The sequence below is a fragment of the Bison bison genome, unplaced genomic scaffold, assembly GCF_000754665.1.
Source record: "Bison bison bison isolate TAMUID 2011002044 unplaced genomic scaffold, Bison_UMD1.0 scf7180017864516, whole genome shotgun sequence".
In the NCBI taxonomy this organism is placed as follows: domain Eukaryota; kingdom Metazoa; phylum Chordata; class Mammalia; order Artiodactyla; family Bovidae; genus Bison; species Bison bison.
In genome coordinates this window covers 1,525,640-1,539,808 of record NW_011495069.1, presented here as the reverse complement: position 1 = coordinate 1,539,808, position 14,169 = coordinate 1,525,640, and the positions used below count along the sequence as shown (strand labels likewise).

The 14,169-nt window shown below is 56.3% G+C and overlaps 1 protein-coding gene across 2 annotated transcripts in view; it reads right to left on the bottom strand.

The window, feature by feature from the left end:
* Positions 1-14,169, bottom strand: part of PAX7 (paired box 7) — a 104,218-nt gene that overhangs the window by 25,598 nt on the left and 64,451 nt on the right. For both annotated transcript variants that reach the window (XM_010829932.1, XM_010829931.1), the window contains exon 7: positions 12,844-13,046. In XM_010829932.1, coding sequence (XP_010828234.1) covers positions 12,844-13,046 — 203 coding nt within the window. The remainder of the gene's footprint in view (positions 1-12,843; positions 13,047-14,169) is intronic.

Sequence of the window (14,169 nt, the reverse complement as noted above, 5' to 3'; positions counted from 1 at the left end):
ACAGAGCATGGGGGAGGGTCTGGGGAGGGGGAGGGGGGAAAAGGAGGTGTTTTCGGGAACCCAACAGGCCTGAGAGATTAGGGGACAGAGCATGGGGGAGGGTCTGGGTTTGAGAGAAGGAGAGATGGAGGAAAGGAGAGTGGGACGCACACAGGGCCAAAATGGGGAAAAGAGCCGGAGAACTGGGGGCTGGAGGGGAGACATGCAAGGCGGAAAGGAGAGCAGCCGCTAATTTCCCATCCCCTGGGCCCTGGGCCCGAGGGAAAGTTCTCGGCTGAGCGTGGGCGGGGGGACCTGGAGACCACTCTGGCGGGAGGAAGGCAGGGGGAGGCGGCCTGCACGGGCTGAGGGTGGGGTCGGGGCGCCCTCCTTCCAGAGACCCGGCTGGCGCTCCTGACTCACAAGGACACAGGAGCAGAGTGGCTGTCTCTGGCTAAATCACCCGCGGGAGGTGGGGGCCACGCTCGGGCCTCCTGGGGGACCCTGGCCCAGGTCTCCGATGCTCCCAGAAGCCCCAGGAGAGGAGCCTCCTCCCCCTGATTCCTCCCCATCAACCCCGAGCCCACAGAAACCCCCCCTGGAGCAGCTCAGAACACCTGTCCCAAGGACCAAGGTGTTAGAGAAAGGTTCCCACCTGGGGAGAGGGCTCAGCCGGGAGGGTTTGGAGGCGGGGGAACCCTGGGGCTGAGGTTGGGGCAGGTCAGGAGTCTAGACCCAGGGGCAGGGAGGAGCAGGAAGCCCCAAAGGTGCTGGGAAGAATTAGCCTGGGGCCCCACACCAGCTCCCCCTATGGCCTTGGGAGCCCCCATCTGCAAACAGCTACGCCACAAGGCACCAGATGCCGACTTGCTGTGTGTCTATCAGCACACTTATTCCTCAGACTAGCTCTGAGATGGGAACTATTCATTAGCCCCACTTTACAGAGGGGGTAAACTGAGGCAGAGAAAAACCTGTTCGGAATCGTCCAGGCAGAAGTGACAGTGCTGGGTGGACCCAGGCCCGGGCGTCCCAGAGCTGCTGTCCTGGCGGCTCTGCCCTCCTACCTCTTAGGGCCCCAGGAAAAGCTGAAATCAAAGGGTGTAAGGACCTCAGAGGTCTCACCAGCGAGTGGAAGACAGACCACTTTTGTGATGTGTACTGGCCAACAGCATGGTTTCTGGGGCCAGGTTCCAGTCCAGGCCCCAACACTTGTTAGCAGCTGACCTTGGACAAGTGAATTAAACTGCTTGGTGCCACTGTCCCCCACCTCGTCTGTAAGACAGAAATAATTCCAGGTCTTCCCCATCCAAAGTAGATGTTATGACCATTAAATGGGATAATCTGTATAACGGGCTTATGACAGCATCTGGCCTGTGGTTTAAGTGCCCCCAAAATTGAATTATTATTACTGAATATTTGTCTAGTGACACTTGGCTGACAAGGGTCTGTAAAGTCAGTCAAAGCTATGGCTTTTTCCAGTAGTCATGTATGGATGTGAGAGTCGGACCATAAAGAAGGCTGAGTGCTGAAGGATTGATGCTTTTGAATTGTGGTGTTGGAGAAGACTCTTGAGAGTCCCTCGAACTGCAAGGAGATCAAACCAGTCCATCCTAAAGGAAATCAGCCCTGAATATTTATTGGAAGGACTTATGCTGAAGCTCCAGTACTTTGGCCACCTGATGTGAAGAGCCGACTCACTAGAAAAGACCCTGTTGCTGGGAAAGATTGAAGGCAAGAGGAGAAGGGAGCAGCAGAGGATGAGATGGTTGGATGGTATCACCAACTCAATGGACATGAGTTTGAGCAAACTCTGGGAGATAGTGAAGGACAGGGAAGCCTGGTGTGCTGCAGTCCATGGGGTCGCAAAGACTGAACAACGTTTTTCTAGTAATACAGGTACTTTTAATACCCTGATGAAATGTGGTAAATGCACAAGGAAAGCACAACCAACCCAGCATGAGGGGTGAGGGAAGGCTTCCTGGAAGGGGCCAAGTCCTAAAGTGAGTAGGAGGGGGTCTGAGATGATGACAGGGTTGTGGAGGAGACCCGGGCAGGGGATGCAGCAGGTACAAAGGCTTGGAGGCAGGAGAAGTCCGGCCCTCTGGGGACCCTCCAAGTCTCCCCTGCCTCTCCTGTGTGGGGGCTTGCCTGGCCTCCGAGGTCTAGTATTGTCCTGCCATCTCAGAGTTCTCCTACAGCCAGGGACCCCAGGGATGGACCGGACCAGTCCTGAGTCTGCCTGCTGTATTCATTGCTGACCTCCCTTATTTTCTTCCCTCTATCGGCTGGGACGGTCTGGTTCAGCGCACTCCCTGTGCTAATCAGAAAGAAGGACAGATCCCTCTCTTTGCATTCTCTCCCACCATGCCAGGCAGGTCTGGTTGGCTGAACCCCTGGCCTGGTGGGAAGCCCGCCGGCCTCAGGCTGGGGCCCCAGAAGGTTGGGGAGGGCGCGGAGGAGGCACAGGCTGGAGAGAAGGGCTGGCCCCCACCCAGAGACCGAGACGGGGACTCTAAGCTCCTTTTACAAAAACTCCCGGGAATCCCGGACTCTATGCAGGAAGGAAGGTTCCTAACTAGCGCGTGGCCCATCGCGTTCACTGCACAGATGGGGAAACTGAGGCCCAGAGGGGCGAGGCGTCCACCAAGGTCACACAGTGAGTCAGAAGCAAAGTCCAGAGGGAACTCACATTGGCCGACTTTCCAGCCAGTGACCTGGGCTGGGCTGAGCCAGGCCTCCGGTCCCAGAAGAGAATGGCTAATTCAATTTCTTTTTTTTTTTTTCCTTTTCCATTATGGTTTATGACCGGATATTGAATATAGTTCCCTGTGCTCTACATGGGACCGCGTTGTTTATCCGTTCTATATATAATGGTTTGCTAATCTCAAAGTCCCGACCCACCCAATTTCTCATCAGGGCCGGGAGACGCAGAGGGGGACGCACTGCCGCTTACTGAGTCCCTCCTCTGCGCCGGGCACGGTGCGTGGTGTGCTGCACGAACCGCCTCGTGTATTTCTCGAAATCCTTCCAGGTGACTAGTGTTGGCCCCATCTTCCGGATGAGGAAACTGAGACGCAGAGAGCTCATGTAATGTGCCTGTGGTCACACAGCAAGTAAGTACAGACAGCCCGGGATCCAGACCCCGGTCTGTATCATCACCTCACTGAGCCCGTGATGTGTCTGAATTAGACACCGGAGGGCGGGAGGAGAAGGGGACGACAGAGGATGAGACGGCTGGATGGCATCACCGACTCAATGGACATGAGTTTGGGTGAACTCCGGGAGTTGGTGATGGACAGGGAGGCCTGGCGTGCTGCGGTTCATAGGGTCACAGAGAGTCGGACATGACTGCGCGACGGAACTGAACGTCCAGTCTGCACCAGCCTCCTATTCCTTCACTGATTTTCCTCTGAGCAAGTGCTGTACCTACCCCTTTGAGAAGCCTCCTCCAAGAAGCCTTCTTTGACATGCCCTCCCTTTTCCGAACTCCTCTGCTCTTGCTATCCTGTCTGACCAGAAATCGCACTCAGCTGTCAGTAACTGATTCCCTCATTGGTCTTTGACGCGTCTCGCCCAGAGTAGATTTGGGAAGAGCAGTGCCAGCCACGCGTATTTCTTCTCTGCACCTCCCTGTGCTTTGTCTTGGGCTGCGCACGTGGTGCCAGTGGTAAAGAACCCGCCTGCCATTGCCAGGAGACGTGAGAGTCATGGGTTCCATCCCTGAGTCAGGAAGATCCCCTGGAGGAGGGCATGGCAACCCTCCAGTATTCTGGCCTGGAGAATCCCATGGACAGAGGAGCCTGGTGGGCTACAGTCCACAGGGACGCAAAGAGTCAGACACGACAGAAGCAACTTCAGGCACACGTGCATACTTTGTGTTAGTAACAGGTGGTAAACAAATGAATTTGAAGGGAATTGCGTGTAATGACATTCAGACTAACTCACCAGCTGCCTCAAAAACCTCGGGTACAGACCAAGCGGCGTGTAGTATGGCCTGCAGTACGCGGGGGGCTCAGCAACACTTGTTGGAGGCCCACTGCGGACCAGACACGGGCTTCTGTGTGTCACCAGGATGAATCACCACACACACAGTATGAAGACCTGGTCCCTCCGTCCCTTGGTGTATGGAAACATCTACATCTCCCCTTCCCTGCTTGATGACACCAGGCCCACGGGGAGGGGCAGAGGTCAGCTCCCACCTATACCTTCTCAAGGAGGGAGGTCTGGATCGCTACAGATGTATCATGGTGGACCAAAAAAAAAAGAGAATCAGAGCATCTGTGGAGGGCAGCCCTGAACCCGCGGCTCTCGTCCAGACTCAGGGAGGCAGGTTCAAGATTCTGTCTTCCCAGAATCCCATTCAGTCCACTAAGAACGGAGAAAAGCCCAGCGTGTGCGTGCTAAGTCACTTTAGTCGCATCCGACTCTTTGGGACCCCATGGACTGTAGCCCACCAGGCTCCTCTGTCCATGGGATTCTCCAGGCCAGAATACTGGAGTGGGTTGCCATGCCCTTCTCCAGGGGATCTTCCCGACCCAGGGATCGAACCTGTGTCTCCTGTAGCTCCTGCACTGCAGGCAGATTCTTTACCGCTGAGCCACAGGGGAAGCCCAAGATGTGGCCTCCATGATAAAGAGGCAATAAAAAGGCAATAAACCAGGCCCTCCAGTTCCTAGCAGGACCTGCCCATAGGCATGACCTGCTCCCGTCACTAGTGTTCAGGAAAGTTCCTGATCCCGGTCTCGCCTGTCTGTCCCCCACCCTTCTCCCCTCCCCCGTCCCCTCCACCCAGGAAGAAGGGGTGAGAAAAGCAGAGACATAAACACCGGTCTGTTTTCACAGGAGACGAGGGCCTCTCCCTGTGGGCTGGCGCTGGGCTCTGACTGACGTGAGCAGGTGGCTGTGTTTGGCGAGCAGCCTCCAGGGGGGAAATAGCTGAGCCTTTCCCACTGAGGTAGGTTAACCGTGGACAAAGGGAAGCTGGTTGTGAGAGCAGGATCTTGGCAGGGTCTGTCCCCCTGGGGGCTGGGAGGGCTGAGGATGCCTGGGACCCCAAGGCTGACTCTCTGAGCATGCAGCTCATCCTTGTCCTGTGGTGGGCCTGGCTGGGAGTCAGGCGGAAGGGGCACTGGGCTTCGGGAAGGCCTGATTAGCTGAGTGGACACTCCTCACCGCCCCCAGTTGGTACCCCGATCAGGGCTGTGACTAGGGTTGGCAGATCTGTGACTGGTTGGGGCGGAGGGTCTGGGAGCTGGGCTCTTACTGATGCAGTGAAAGCCAGTTGGGGAGGGCAGATACTGGAAAAGGGCATTTGGCTTTAGGTCCAGGAAAATCTGGCCACAGACTCTCGGTCATTTCCACAAGCTGACCGCTGACCCTACACCATCACCACTGGTCATCGTGAGAAATAGGTGTGTGAGTGGGTGGCTGGGGTGACTCAGATAGCTTTCCCCTAATCCTGGGGAAAACCAGTGTCCTTCCAACCGGGGTTGGTCACTCCTTCCATCCCAGCTCATCCTTCCCCAGAGCCCGAGGGCGGAAGGGGACAGATGGTCTTTCCTGTGCTTTCCACTCCCTGCACCCTGGCATCTTCTCTTCCCAAGACTGGAAACCAACTCAGGCATTTTCCAGTACTGAGGGGGAGGGGGGAAAAGACAGAAAAGATGGGGTTCCAGTACAACAGAGTTGGGAGGTGGGTGGAGAATTCATTCGGCACCTGCTGTAAGGCAACCCACTCCAGTACTCTTGCCTGGGAAATCCCATGGACAGAGAAGCCTGGTGGGCTACAGTCCATGGGGTTGCAAGAGTCAGACACAACTTAGCAGCTAAACCCCAACCACCAGCACTCGCCAGGCACTGTACTCAGATTCAGACACAACTTAGCAGCTAAACCCCAACCACCGGCACTCGCCAGGCACTGTACTCAGATTCTCCTTTAGTCTTCACAGCACCCCCGGAAAGGTAAGCGTCATCACTCCCATTTTCAGATGATGAAAGGAGGCCCAGAGAGGTTAAGCCAGTGACCCAGGGCCTCACAGCAACTTGGAAAGAGGCAGAACCAGAACTCCAACTTGGCTGCTCCCTGGCGGAGGCCGTGCAGCTTCTCTTGCCCCAGGCTTCCCGAGAGAGACCTCCCGGGACAGGGAGAGCCTGGGAGAGACCCTGGGAAGGCAAAAGGAAGGAAGCTGGAGGCAGAGGAGCTGCTGGGAAGGGAGGAGAGGGAAGGGCGGGGCAGGGCCCAGAGGAGCGCTCACTCGGCTGGGGTTAAAGCCCCATGTTCCTACAACCCGCTAAGCCAGAGAAATGAATTCTGATCCCTCCAAAACCCAACCTTGGAAAATGTGCGAGAGAAGGGTCTCCTTTCAGGGGAGCGGGAAATCCTTCACACCTCCTCCCGACGCCCCGGTAATGCCAGGATGTCCCCAATCTGCTTTGAGGAATGGAGAGATTAAGAATAATAAAAAAATTGCAATAAAATATGTGTGAAGGAGGGGGTAATTGTGGACAAACGCAGCATTCAAATTCATTTTTCAGCTCTTTTACACACCATTTCAATCTTATTTTCTGCTTGTTAATGAGATCTTGTTGCCTGGGCTAGGCAAAACCTTCCAATATCAGGACGTAATTGCACATAATTTTCTCTCCTACCAGTGATTTGCATCAGTTTTTTAAAAATTCTGGGCTATTTAACACCCCACGATCCCCCTCCCCGTCGTCCTGCCTACAAATCTCCTACTCCCTCCTCCTTCCTCGTTCCTGGTCCAGCAAGACTCATTTTAAATGCTTATTATAGACGCAGTGTTGCCAATGAAGGGGGAAAAAAAAAACACAGAGAGGAAGTGAGGGGGAGAAAAAGGCGGAAGGGAGTTTCCAGTGGCCACTGCGTGAGGGGCCCAGGCTCAGGGATAAGATCCCGACGAGGGCGAGGGGCAGGTGAGACGCGTGGGTCAGGCGCACCTGCCCGAGAGTCCCATCGCCACCACTCGCCTGCTGTGTGACCTTCAGCGGGTCACTTAACCTCTCTGAGCCTGTCTTCCCAAGTCTCAGGGGGCTGGAGTCACTTCCCAGAAGCAAAGGGCTGATGAGGGACATGGCATCCGTCCATGATCAGCTGACGGATCGTCCTTCCTTGCTGGGTCAGGCCCCCCGGAGGCCTCAGCGGATGCCAGAAGGGTCGCGGTGGAGAGGTATTCAGGAGACCCCACCAATAAAGAACTGGAAGGCTCTGAGCTTTGTCCCCGCTGATCTAGGGAGGGGGAAGCTGGGCTTTTTGAAGATGTAGACCATGAACCTGGCCATGCCATTAATTTCCACTGTGGCCTCACAACGCAGTTTCCCCATATGGATCACAGGACCAAGCTTCCGGGGCAGACACGAGAGAACAGCAGAGTGGGCTCTGGAGCCAGACCAGTCGAATCCCGGCTCTGCGACCTTCCCAGAACCTACCGAGGGGCCTGGCAGGTGGTAGGGGCCTAATTAATGTCTAGATGGGTGGATGGACGGACGAAAGTTTAAAGTTAGTTGCTCAGTCATGTCTGACTCTTTGTGACCCCATGGACTGTAGCCTGCCAGGCTCCTCTGTCCATGGGATTTCCCAGGCCAGAATACTGGAGTGGGTTGTCATGCCCTCCTCCAGGGGATCTTCCCGACCCAGGGATGGATCCCGGGTCTCCTGCACTGCAGACAGATTCTTTACTCTCTGAGCCACCAGGACGACGCTGCGTATCTGCTTTTCCTCATCTGTAAACCGAGGTCACCAAGCCTGGCTGGATGAAGCTGGCGCAACCTTTAGCTCATCCACGGCTGGCCCACGGTAAGCACTCGCTCCGTGGAAGCCGTCAGCATATCTCTTACAGGAGATAGGGTGATCGCAACCGTGTGATTAACTTCACACTTAGAGACTGCTTTTCATTTTTCATTAGTTCCGTGGGGGGGAGATTGTAAATATGTAAATCCCTTTACAGGTTCCTCCACGTTAAGCTCCACAGAGGAGCCAAAGGGGATGACGCCCGGGGCAGCATGATGGAGCAGGCGGAGGCGTGGTGGCAGAAACGACCGCTTCCCAGGAAGGCGCCCACGGCGGGGGCCACAGGCCTGGGGTCCCAGCTCAGCCCCCACCCCGACGCTGGGATCTGGGCAATTTTCTCCCCTTCTCTGGGCCTCAGTTTCCACCGACTCGGATGAGACGCTGCCTCTAAGAAAGCCTGAAGGAGAAGGCAGCCCCAGCCGCGGGCTGCTCCCCCAGAACACAGCGGCACAGGCCCTGCAGAAGCCCCGGGACAGGTGGCCTGCCCGTGTGACCATGAGGGCCTCCAGCCCTCATGGCCCTCGAACCAGCAGATCTTTGCTCCTGATTCTTTGCTCAGAAGCTCAGATAGGTCAGCACTGATTATGAGTCCATGGCCTGTCTCCCCCGTCACACTGGGAGCTCTCCAAGACACAGCTGTGGGTGCTTCCAGCATCAGACTGGGGCATCCACAGACAAGGGCTTCTCTTCTGTCAGACTCTGGGATCTGAGCACAGAGCTCCCGAGTTGCTCCTCAGGGCGGGGGCTGTGTCTCCCTCATCACGCTGGCGGATCTAAGGACCCAAGTGGCCCCTCTTCTCTCCACCCATCACCCTTGAAAGTGTGCTCCACTCACGACTCCAACACAAGGGCTGGTACGAACTGTTCCATCTGCAGGAATCGCATCACCCAAAGGGTCACCTAGGGGTCCTTTGGTCCTAGGCTCTCCTCAGCTGGTTTCTAAGAGCTGCTTCCAAGCAGAGCTGGGCCCATTCACCTGCTGAGTCCCTAATGCTGCCAGGCTGGACCCTGGGGGTGGGTGAGGGCCTGGGCCCCGAGGGAACCAAGCCTCAGGGTCGTCTACGCCTCTCAGGAGGCTCTTGCCCATATGACTCAGCCCCGCCTATTGGCCCCTAACCTGAGGTCCCAGCCTCAGTGTTCTCATCCACGATATGGGCTGAAGGAGCTTTTCTGTCCGCTGAGCTGGAAGGACCGGCTTCCGGAGATGATTTCCCCTCACTGCCCGTCAGTCTCTCAAAAAGAGAGCAAGGCTGTGTGTTTCTGCGAGGCAGGAGGGCATGTGGGTGGGTCAATCTCAGGCTCTACAAATGAGGGCTGAACCCAGGCTTTGTCCCTGGAGAAGCTCAGTGTAGAGGCAGCGCCTCAGGAAGCTCGGTTATCCCTGTCGAACGCGTCCGACGTGTTGGCATTAGACATGCTGCGCGCCGCGCCGTCTGCTGACGCTTCTTGCCTGCCTGTCTGCTTGCACTGCCAGCCCCGCTAGAGTAGAGAGGGTCATCCCCTGCGTTCACTGAGTCACCCCAAGTGCTGAGGACAATGCCTGTGGCAGACCCTCTGTGGCCAGGTGCTGTATCAGAGCCAGGGGACAGCTGACGTGAGAACATGACTTTTGCCATGAGATTCTGCTGGGAAGACTTTCCACGGGGTCTCCAAGGCTTGAGGTACCCACTGCCTTGGCTGGGTCCGGGACCAGCACCCGGTCCCCCACCCCCGGGGAGGAAGCAAGCCAGCTGGCGTGACGAGCAGGTGCCCAGCAGGGCCCCAGCCTCATCCCTTTGGGCTTTTGTAAGAACAAGAGCCAAGGCTCTCTTGGAGGACGGCGGACCTGTGATCTTGGGTCGGGGGAATATGCCTCCATGGCCCAGGTGGGGCCCGTCCTCTCCCCATCACCCTGCAGAGAAACCCCTCCTGTTGGGAAGACGGGACACCACGATGCGTCTGTCTTGGTGGAGAACCCCCGGGCCCACCTGTCCCAGGACCACACAGATAAGCTGGAAGTGCGAAGGCGCTCAGACAGGGGAGGACGTGCATAGAGAATCAGAGCTCAGAAAAGCCAAGAACGTCCACCTAAGACACCGAAACGGCCCCTCGCACCTTCAGGAAGCATTTGCAGCGTGACCCCCGCGGTGTCCACACCCGGAGGTGCCCCCAGCCTGCCCTGACTGTGTCTGCCCTGCCTGCAGCCCCTACCCCGCCCTCCAGCAGCTGCTCACCTCCCGGTCCCCTCTGCCCCTGTCAGACCCCCCATCTGTCTTCACACCTTTGGTGGGAACCTCCGGACAGGTCTCTGAAGTTCCCTCGATCCATCACGCCCCACACGACTGTCCACCCTGAGGGATGGGGCGGAAGCTGGGGGCCTCTTGGAGGAGGGCAGGGACACGGCCAGCTTTGGTCTGGCTGCCCACAGCAGCGGGTCAGGCTCTCCCCTTCCCCCACCCGCCTCCTGCCCAACGTTTCTGGGCCCAGACAACACCTGGAACCTCCTTACCCTTTAATCTCAGTGCTGAACCACGCTCCCCAAGCTAGGGGCCCCTTAATTTGCTAGTCTCTCCTCTGCCCTGTGATGAAAGTGCTGCTTTAGGGGCTAAAGCTCAGCCCACAATGAGACGGGGGCCTGGGGAAAGCAGCGGAGGGGAGCCAGGTGCCCTCACGTGCAGGTCCAGCCCAGTCAGCGTGTCCTGTGCCCCCTCTGTGAAGGGTGCTGGAGGGCCCGCTCAGACTCAGCACCCCTCTTCAGATTCCTCTGATTTGTTTTGTATCACGAGGCTGGGCCTGGGCCCCATTCTCGGGTACGGACATCCTGCAGTTATCCCTACCCGGCCAGCTCCAGGTCCTGTCGTGTCTAAACCTGGCTCTGGAAGGTTAGCTTGGCCAGTTAGTCCTCGGCACCAATGAGATGGAGGTGGTGGCCTTGAACCCCAAAGAGGACGGTTAGGCTCCACTGGGAAGACATTCCGGTGGCAGACTGCCTTACCCCTACTAAGTGGGGCCCGAGAGCCTTGGAGCTTCACCCCGGGGAGCTCTGGCTTCAGCTGCTTCCGTCCACTGGGCACTCACAACTCTGCGCTAGACCTGGGCTAAGAGCTTTACCTAGGTCATCGCAGTCAGCCTTGCCAACCCTATGAGGTACGAGCTAGCATCACCCCCATTTCATGGATAAGAAACCTGGCCTGTAGAGAGGGGAAGGGACCTGGCGTGCGTGCTCTCTGCACGTCCGTTTTCCTGTCCAGGAGATGGGGCTGATGCTAGCTCCTAGCATACGCAAATGATGGAACTGAAATACAATTAGCCCTCATGCACGCTCCGTCGCTCCCAACTCGTTGCAACTTCATGGCCTGTAGTTCGCCAGGCTCCTCTGTCCATGGGGTTATCCCAGCAAGAATCCTGGAGTTGCCACTTCCTCCTGCAGGGGATCTTCCTGACTCAGGGATTGAACCCATGTCTCCAGTGGCTGTTACATTGGTTGGTGGAATCTTTCCCACTGAGTCATCTGGGAAGCCCCAGTAAGCCCTCAGTGACCCACATTAACTGAGACAAATAGAAAAATCCCCCAAACACGCAGAAAATTAAAGGGTATTAAGCAGGGGAAACATTTTAGACCCACGGTGGCTTACTTTTTCTATTCGGGCCGGATGATGTGATCTCTGTGGAAACCACTCAACTATGCCATCATCACAGCACAAAAACAGCCATAACTATGTAAATGAATGGGCATGGCTGTGTTCCAATAAAACTTTATTTACAAAATCAGGTAGTTGGAAGGAAGTGACTTGCAGGGGTGCAGCTGACCTTCTCTTTGGTCCCCTTTTTTCTTTACATAACAGATTTCTCATGTTACTGTATTGTCCTGGCAATGCTTGTGGGGGGAGGGAGGGAGAGAACTAACGTTTATTTGACCTCTATTTTATCCCACCTCTATGCTGACTGCTTTGACCTGTTAGCATGCTAAAGGCAGAGAAGGCCCTTCTTAGGAGATTAGCAACTCTTTATTTAATCACTCTTGTTTAATGGGGGATACCCCAAAGCTCGAAGATGCTCACTAGCCTAACTCCCTGAACAGTGGGGCTGGGATCCCACCCCCACTCCAAGCCTCGCCTGTTCTTACAGCTGTTCAGATAAGTTTGCATCACACATATTCTCACCACAGACACGAGAGAGGTGTCTCAGAAGGTGGGAGGCAGGGTAAAACGAATCTTGGATTTAATTCTTTCCCTGTGGATGTCTGAGAGCCTGTTATAACAACAAAAATGAACTCAACAGTTCTTCCAGTTCGCTCTGATTTCAAGCATCACTGAGTCCTGCTCCCCGGGCTCACCAATAACCACATCAGCTCCAGCCTGTCTTTCCCGCTTCATCTAAAGATGGTCCCACCACTTCTAACAGCTCCATCAGCCATGGAGTGACTTAGCCAGCAGCCAATCACATGTGAGGGAACAGAGTTCCAAGACCCAGTGGGAGCAGAGCTCCCGCACTAGAATCATGCCTCCGCCCTACATCCCTGCCCGACTGATTCTCTCCACCAGTAGGTCATGGTCTTGCCTTTCACTCGTTGGTCACTCCTGGTGACCAAAGGTGGGAGATGGAGCCCAGGATGGAATCTAAGAAGGACTGCTTCTAGAACAAAGCCGCAACCACAGTTCGCATCCCCTAGGAAACAACGCAAGGCTTCCATCAATGCACTGAAAACGCCTGACTGTTATGGTCTGCACAGTCATGAAGCAGGTGATGGGCCAGATTAACAAGCCCTGGGTGGTGACAAGTATGGAAACCTGCGATGGAAACCTTTTCTCTGCAACTGCCCACTGGGTCACCAGACTTGCAGATGACAAACCCAGGGTGAAAGGCTCACAGAACAATGACAAGTGAAGGCCGGAGGAGCCCACCCCCCACCCCTCCTTCCACGCAAACCCTCTCGAGTTGACCAACAGCCAGCGATGTGGGGGAGACCAAGACTTCCTCCCCAAGAGAGAGCCACCTGTGTCCCCCTGAACCCTCGCTGGATGGGCTGGCAAGCCTCTGGCCCCTGGGACCCTGGACAGAGAGGCGGGGCCCCCTACCTGAGGCGACAGGCCGTTGCTGACGGGGTTCATGTGATTGGAGGCGGCCGCCGGGTTCATGAAGCTGTCGGAGTAGCTGGAGAAGCCGTGGCGGGCTCCGTAGGCAGAGCTGGTGTCCGCGGCTGCGGCCGCCGCGGCCAGGCCCCCCTGGTGCATGGTGGACGGCGGGAGCGGCTGGGGTCGGTGCACGGTGCTGCCCCCGTCTGCAGAGAGAGCCAGCAGAGGGCCTGAGCCAGCGGCCTGGCCCCAGAAGGCCAAGCAGGGCAGGCACCGCCCGTCTGGAAGGCAGGTCCCCAGCGCCCTTCTCTGGACCTCCATCCAGCAGAGGCGGTGGGGAGGGGGCTGCCTTCTCTCACTACGGGGGATGGGACAGCTGGCTTCTGAGCAGGACACCAGGACCTGGCAGGTCTCGATCGATAACGAGCAACATTCCAGACAACTTCTCAGCACCTACTGCGCACTGGCCCTGTTCTCCGTGATTGGCACATAGTAGGTGCTCAATAAACCTTATCTGGGCTAAAAGTCAGATCTCCTTGAGGACTCTGTCAGTCTGCTTGGGGCTGCTGGATAACATCTGGTGAGCACCAAAATCACCAGTGCTTTCACAAATCCCATCTAAGGGGATGAAGCAAGAATGATTCCCATTTTACAGATGAAGAAACTGAGGCTTAATGGGCCCAGGGCCTGCCCTTGTGCACGGTGATGTGGCTAGGGAGCAGGGGGCCAGGGTTTGAATCGCCACTCTGATCCCAGCTGCTGGGCTGCTCTTCTCTGTCACAGCCTCGCTACGTGGTCTTCCAGCAGACGGGACCTCCACCGTGGGCGATGGTTCAGTTTCTCATCAGGAATCACAAAGAGGCCTCTCTCCCCAGCTTCTAGAACTCCAGCCTGCCAGTCCTCTAAGAGGAAGCCATGGGGCTCCTCCATGAGACAGAAGTCAAGCAGTGGGTTCCTGCTGTGTGCTGGCGGGGTGGAGTGGAGGGAGCGGGCAGAGGGCAGACCAGGGGGCATGGGCCAGGGAGGAGGGGTGCTACCCTTCTCTACCTACAGGGCCCACCACCGTCTCTTCTGAAATTTAGTAAGATCCAAGAGATTCATGTGACTTTTATAGTTTGAGAAGCTCTGTTAAACGTGCACATGGAGGCGACCTTGCTCATCTTCACCTGGATGCAGAGGGAAGAGGTTCAAGAGCAGGACACCATCTCTTTTATCTTCACTGTCCACATCAACGCAGACAAACACGGTCATGAAAGAGCAAGGAAAACCACCTCTCTCCCCTCCTCCCGCCAAAGAAAACGCTTTTTTTCCCTTCTTTGTTGAGGAGGG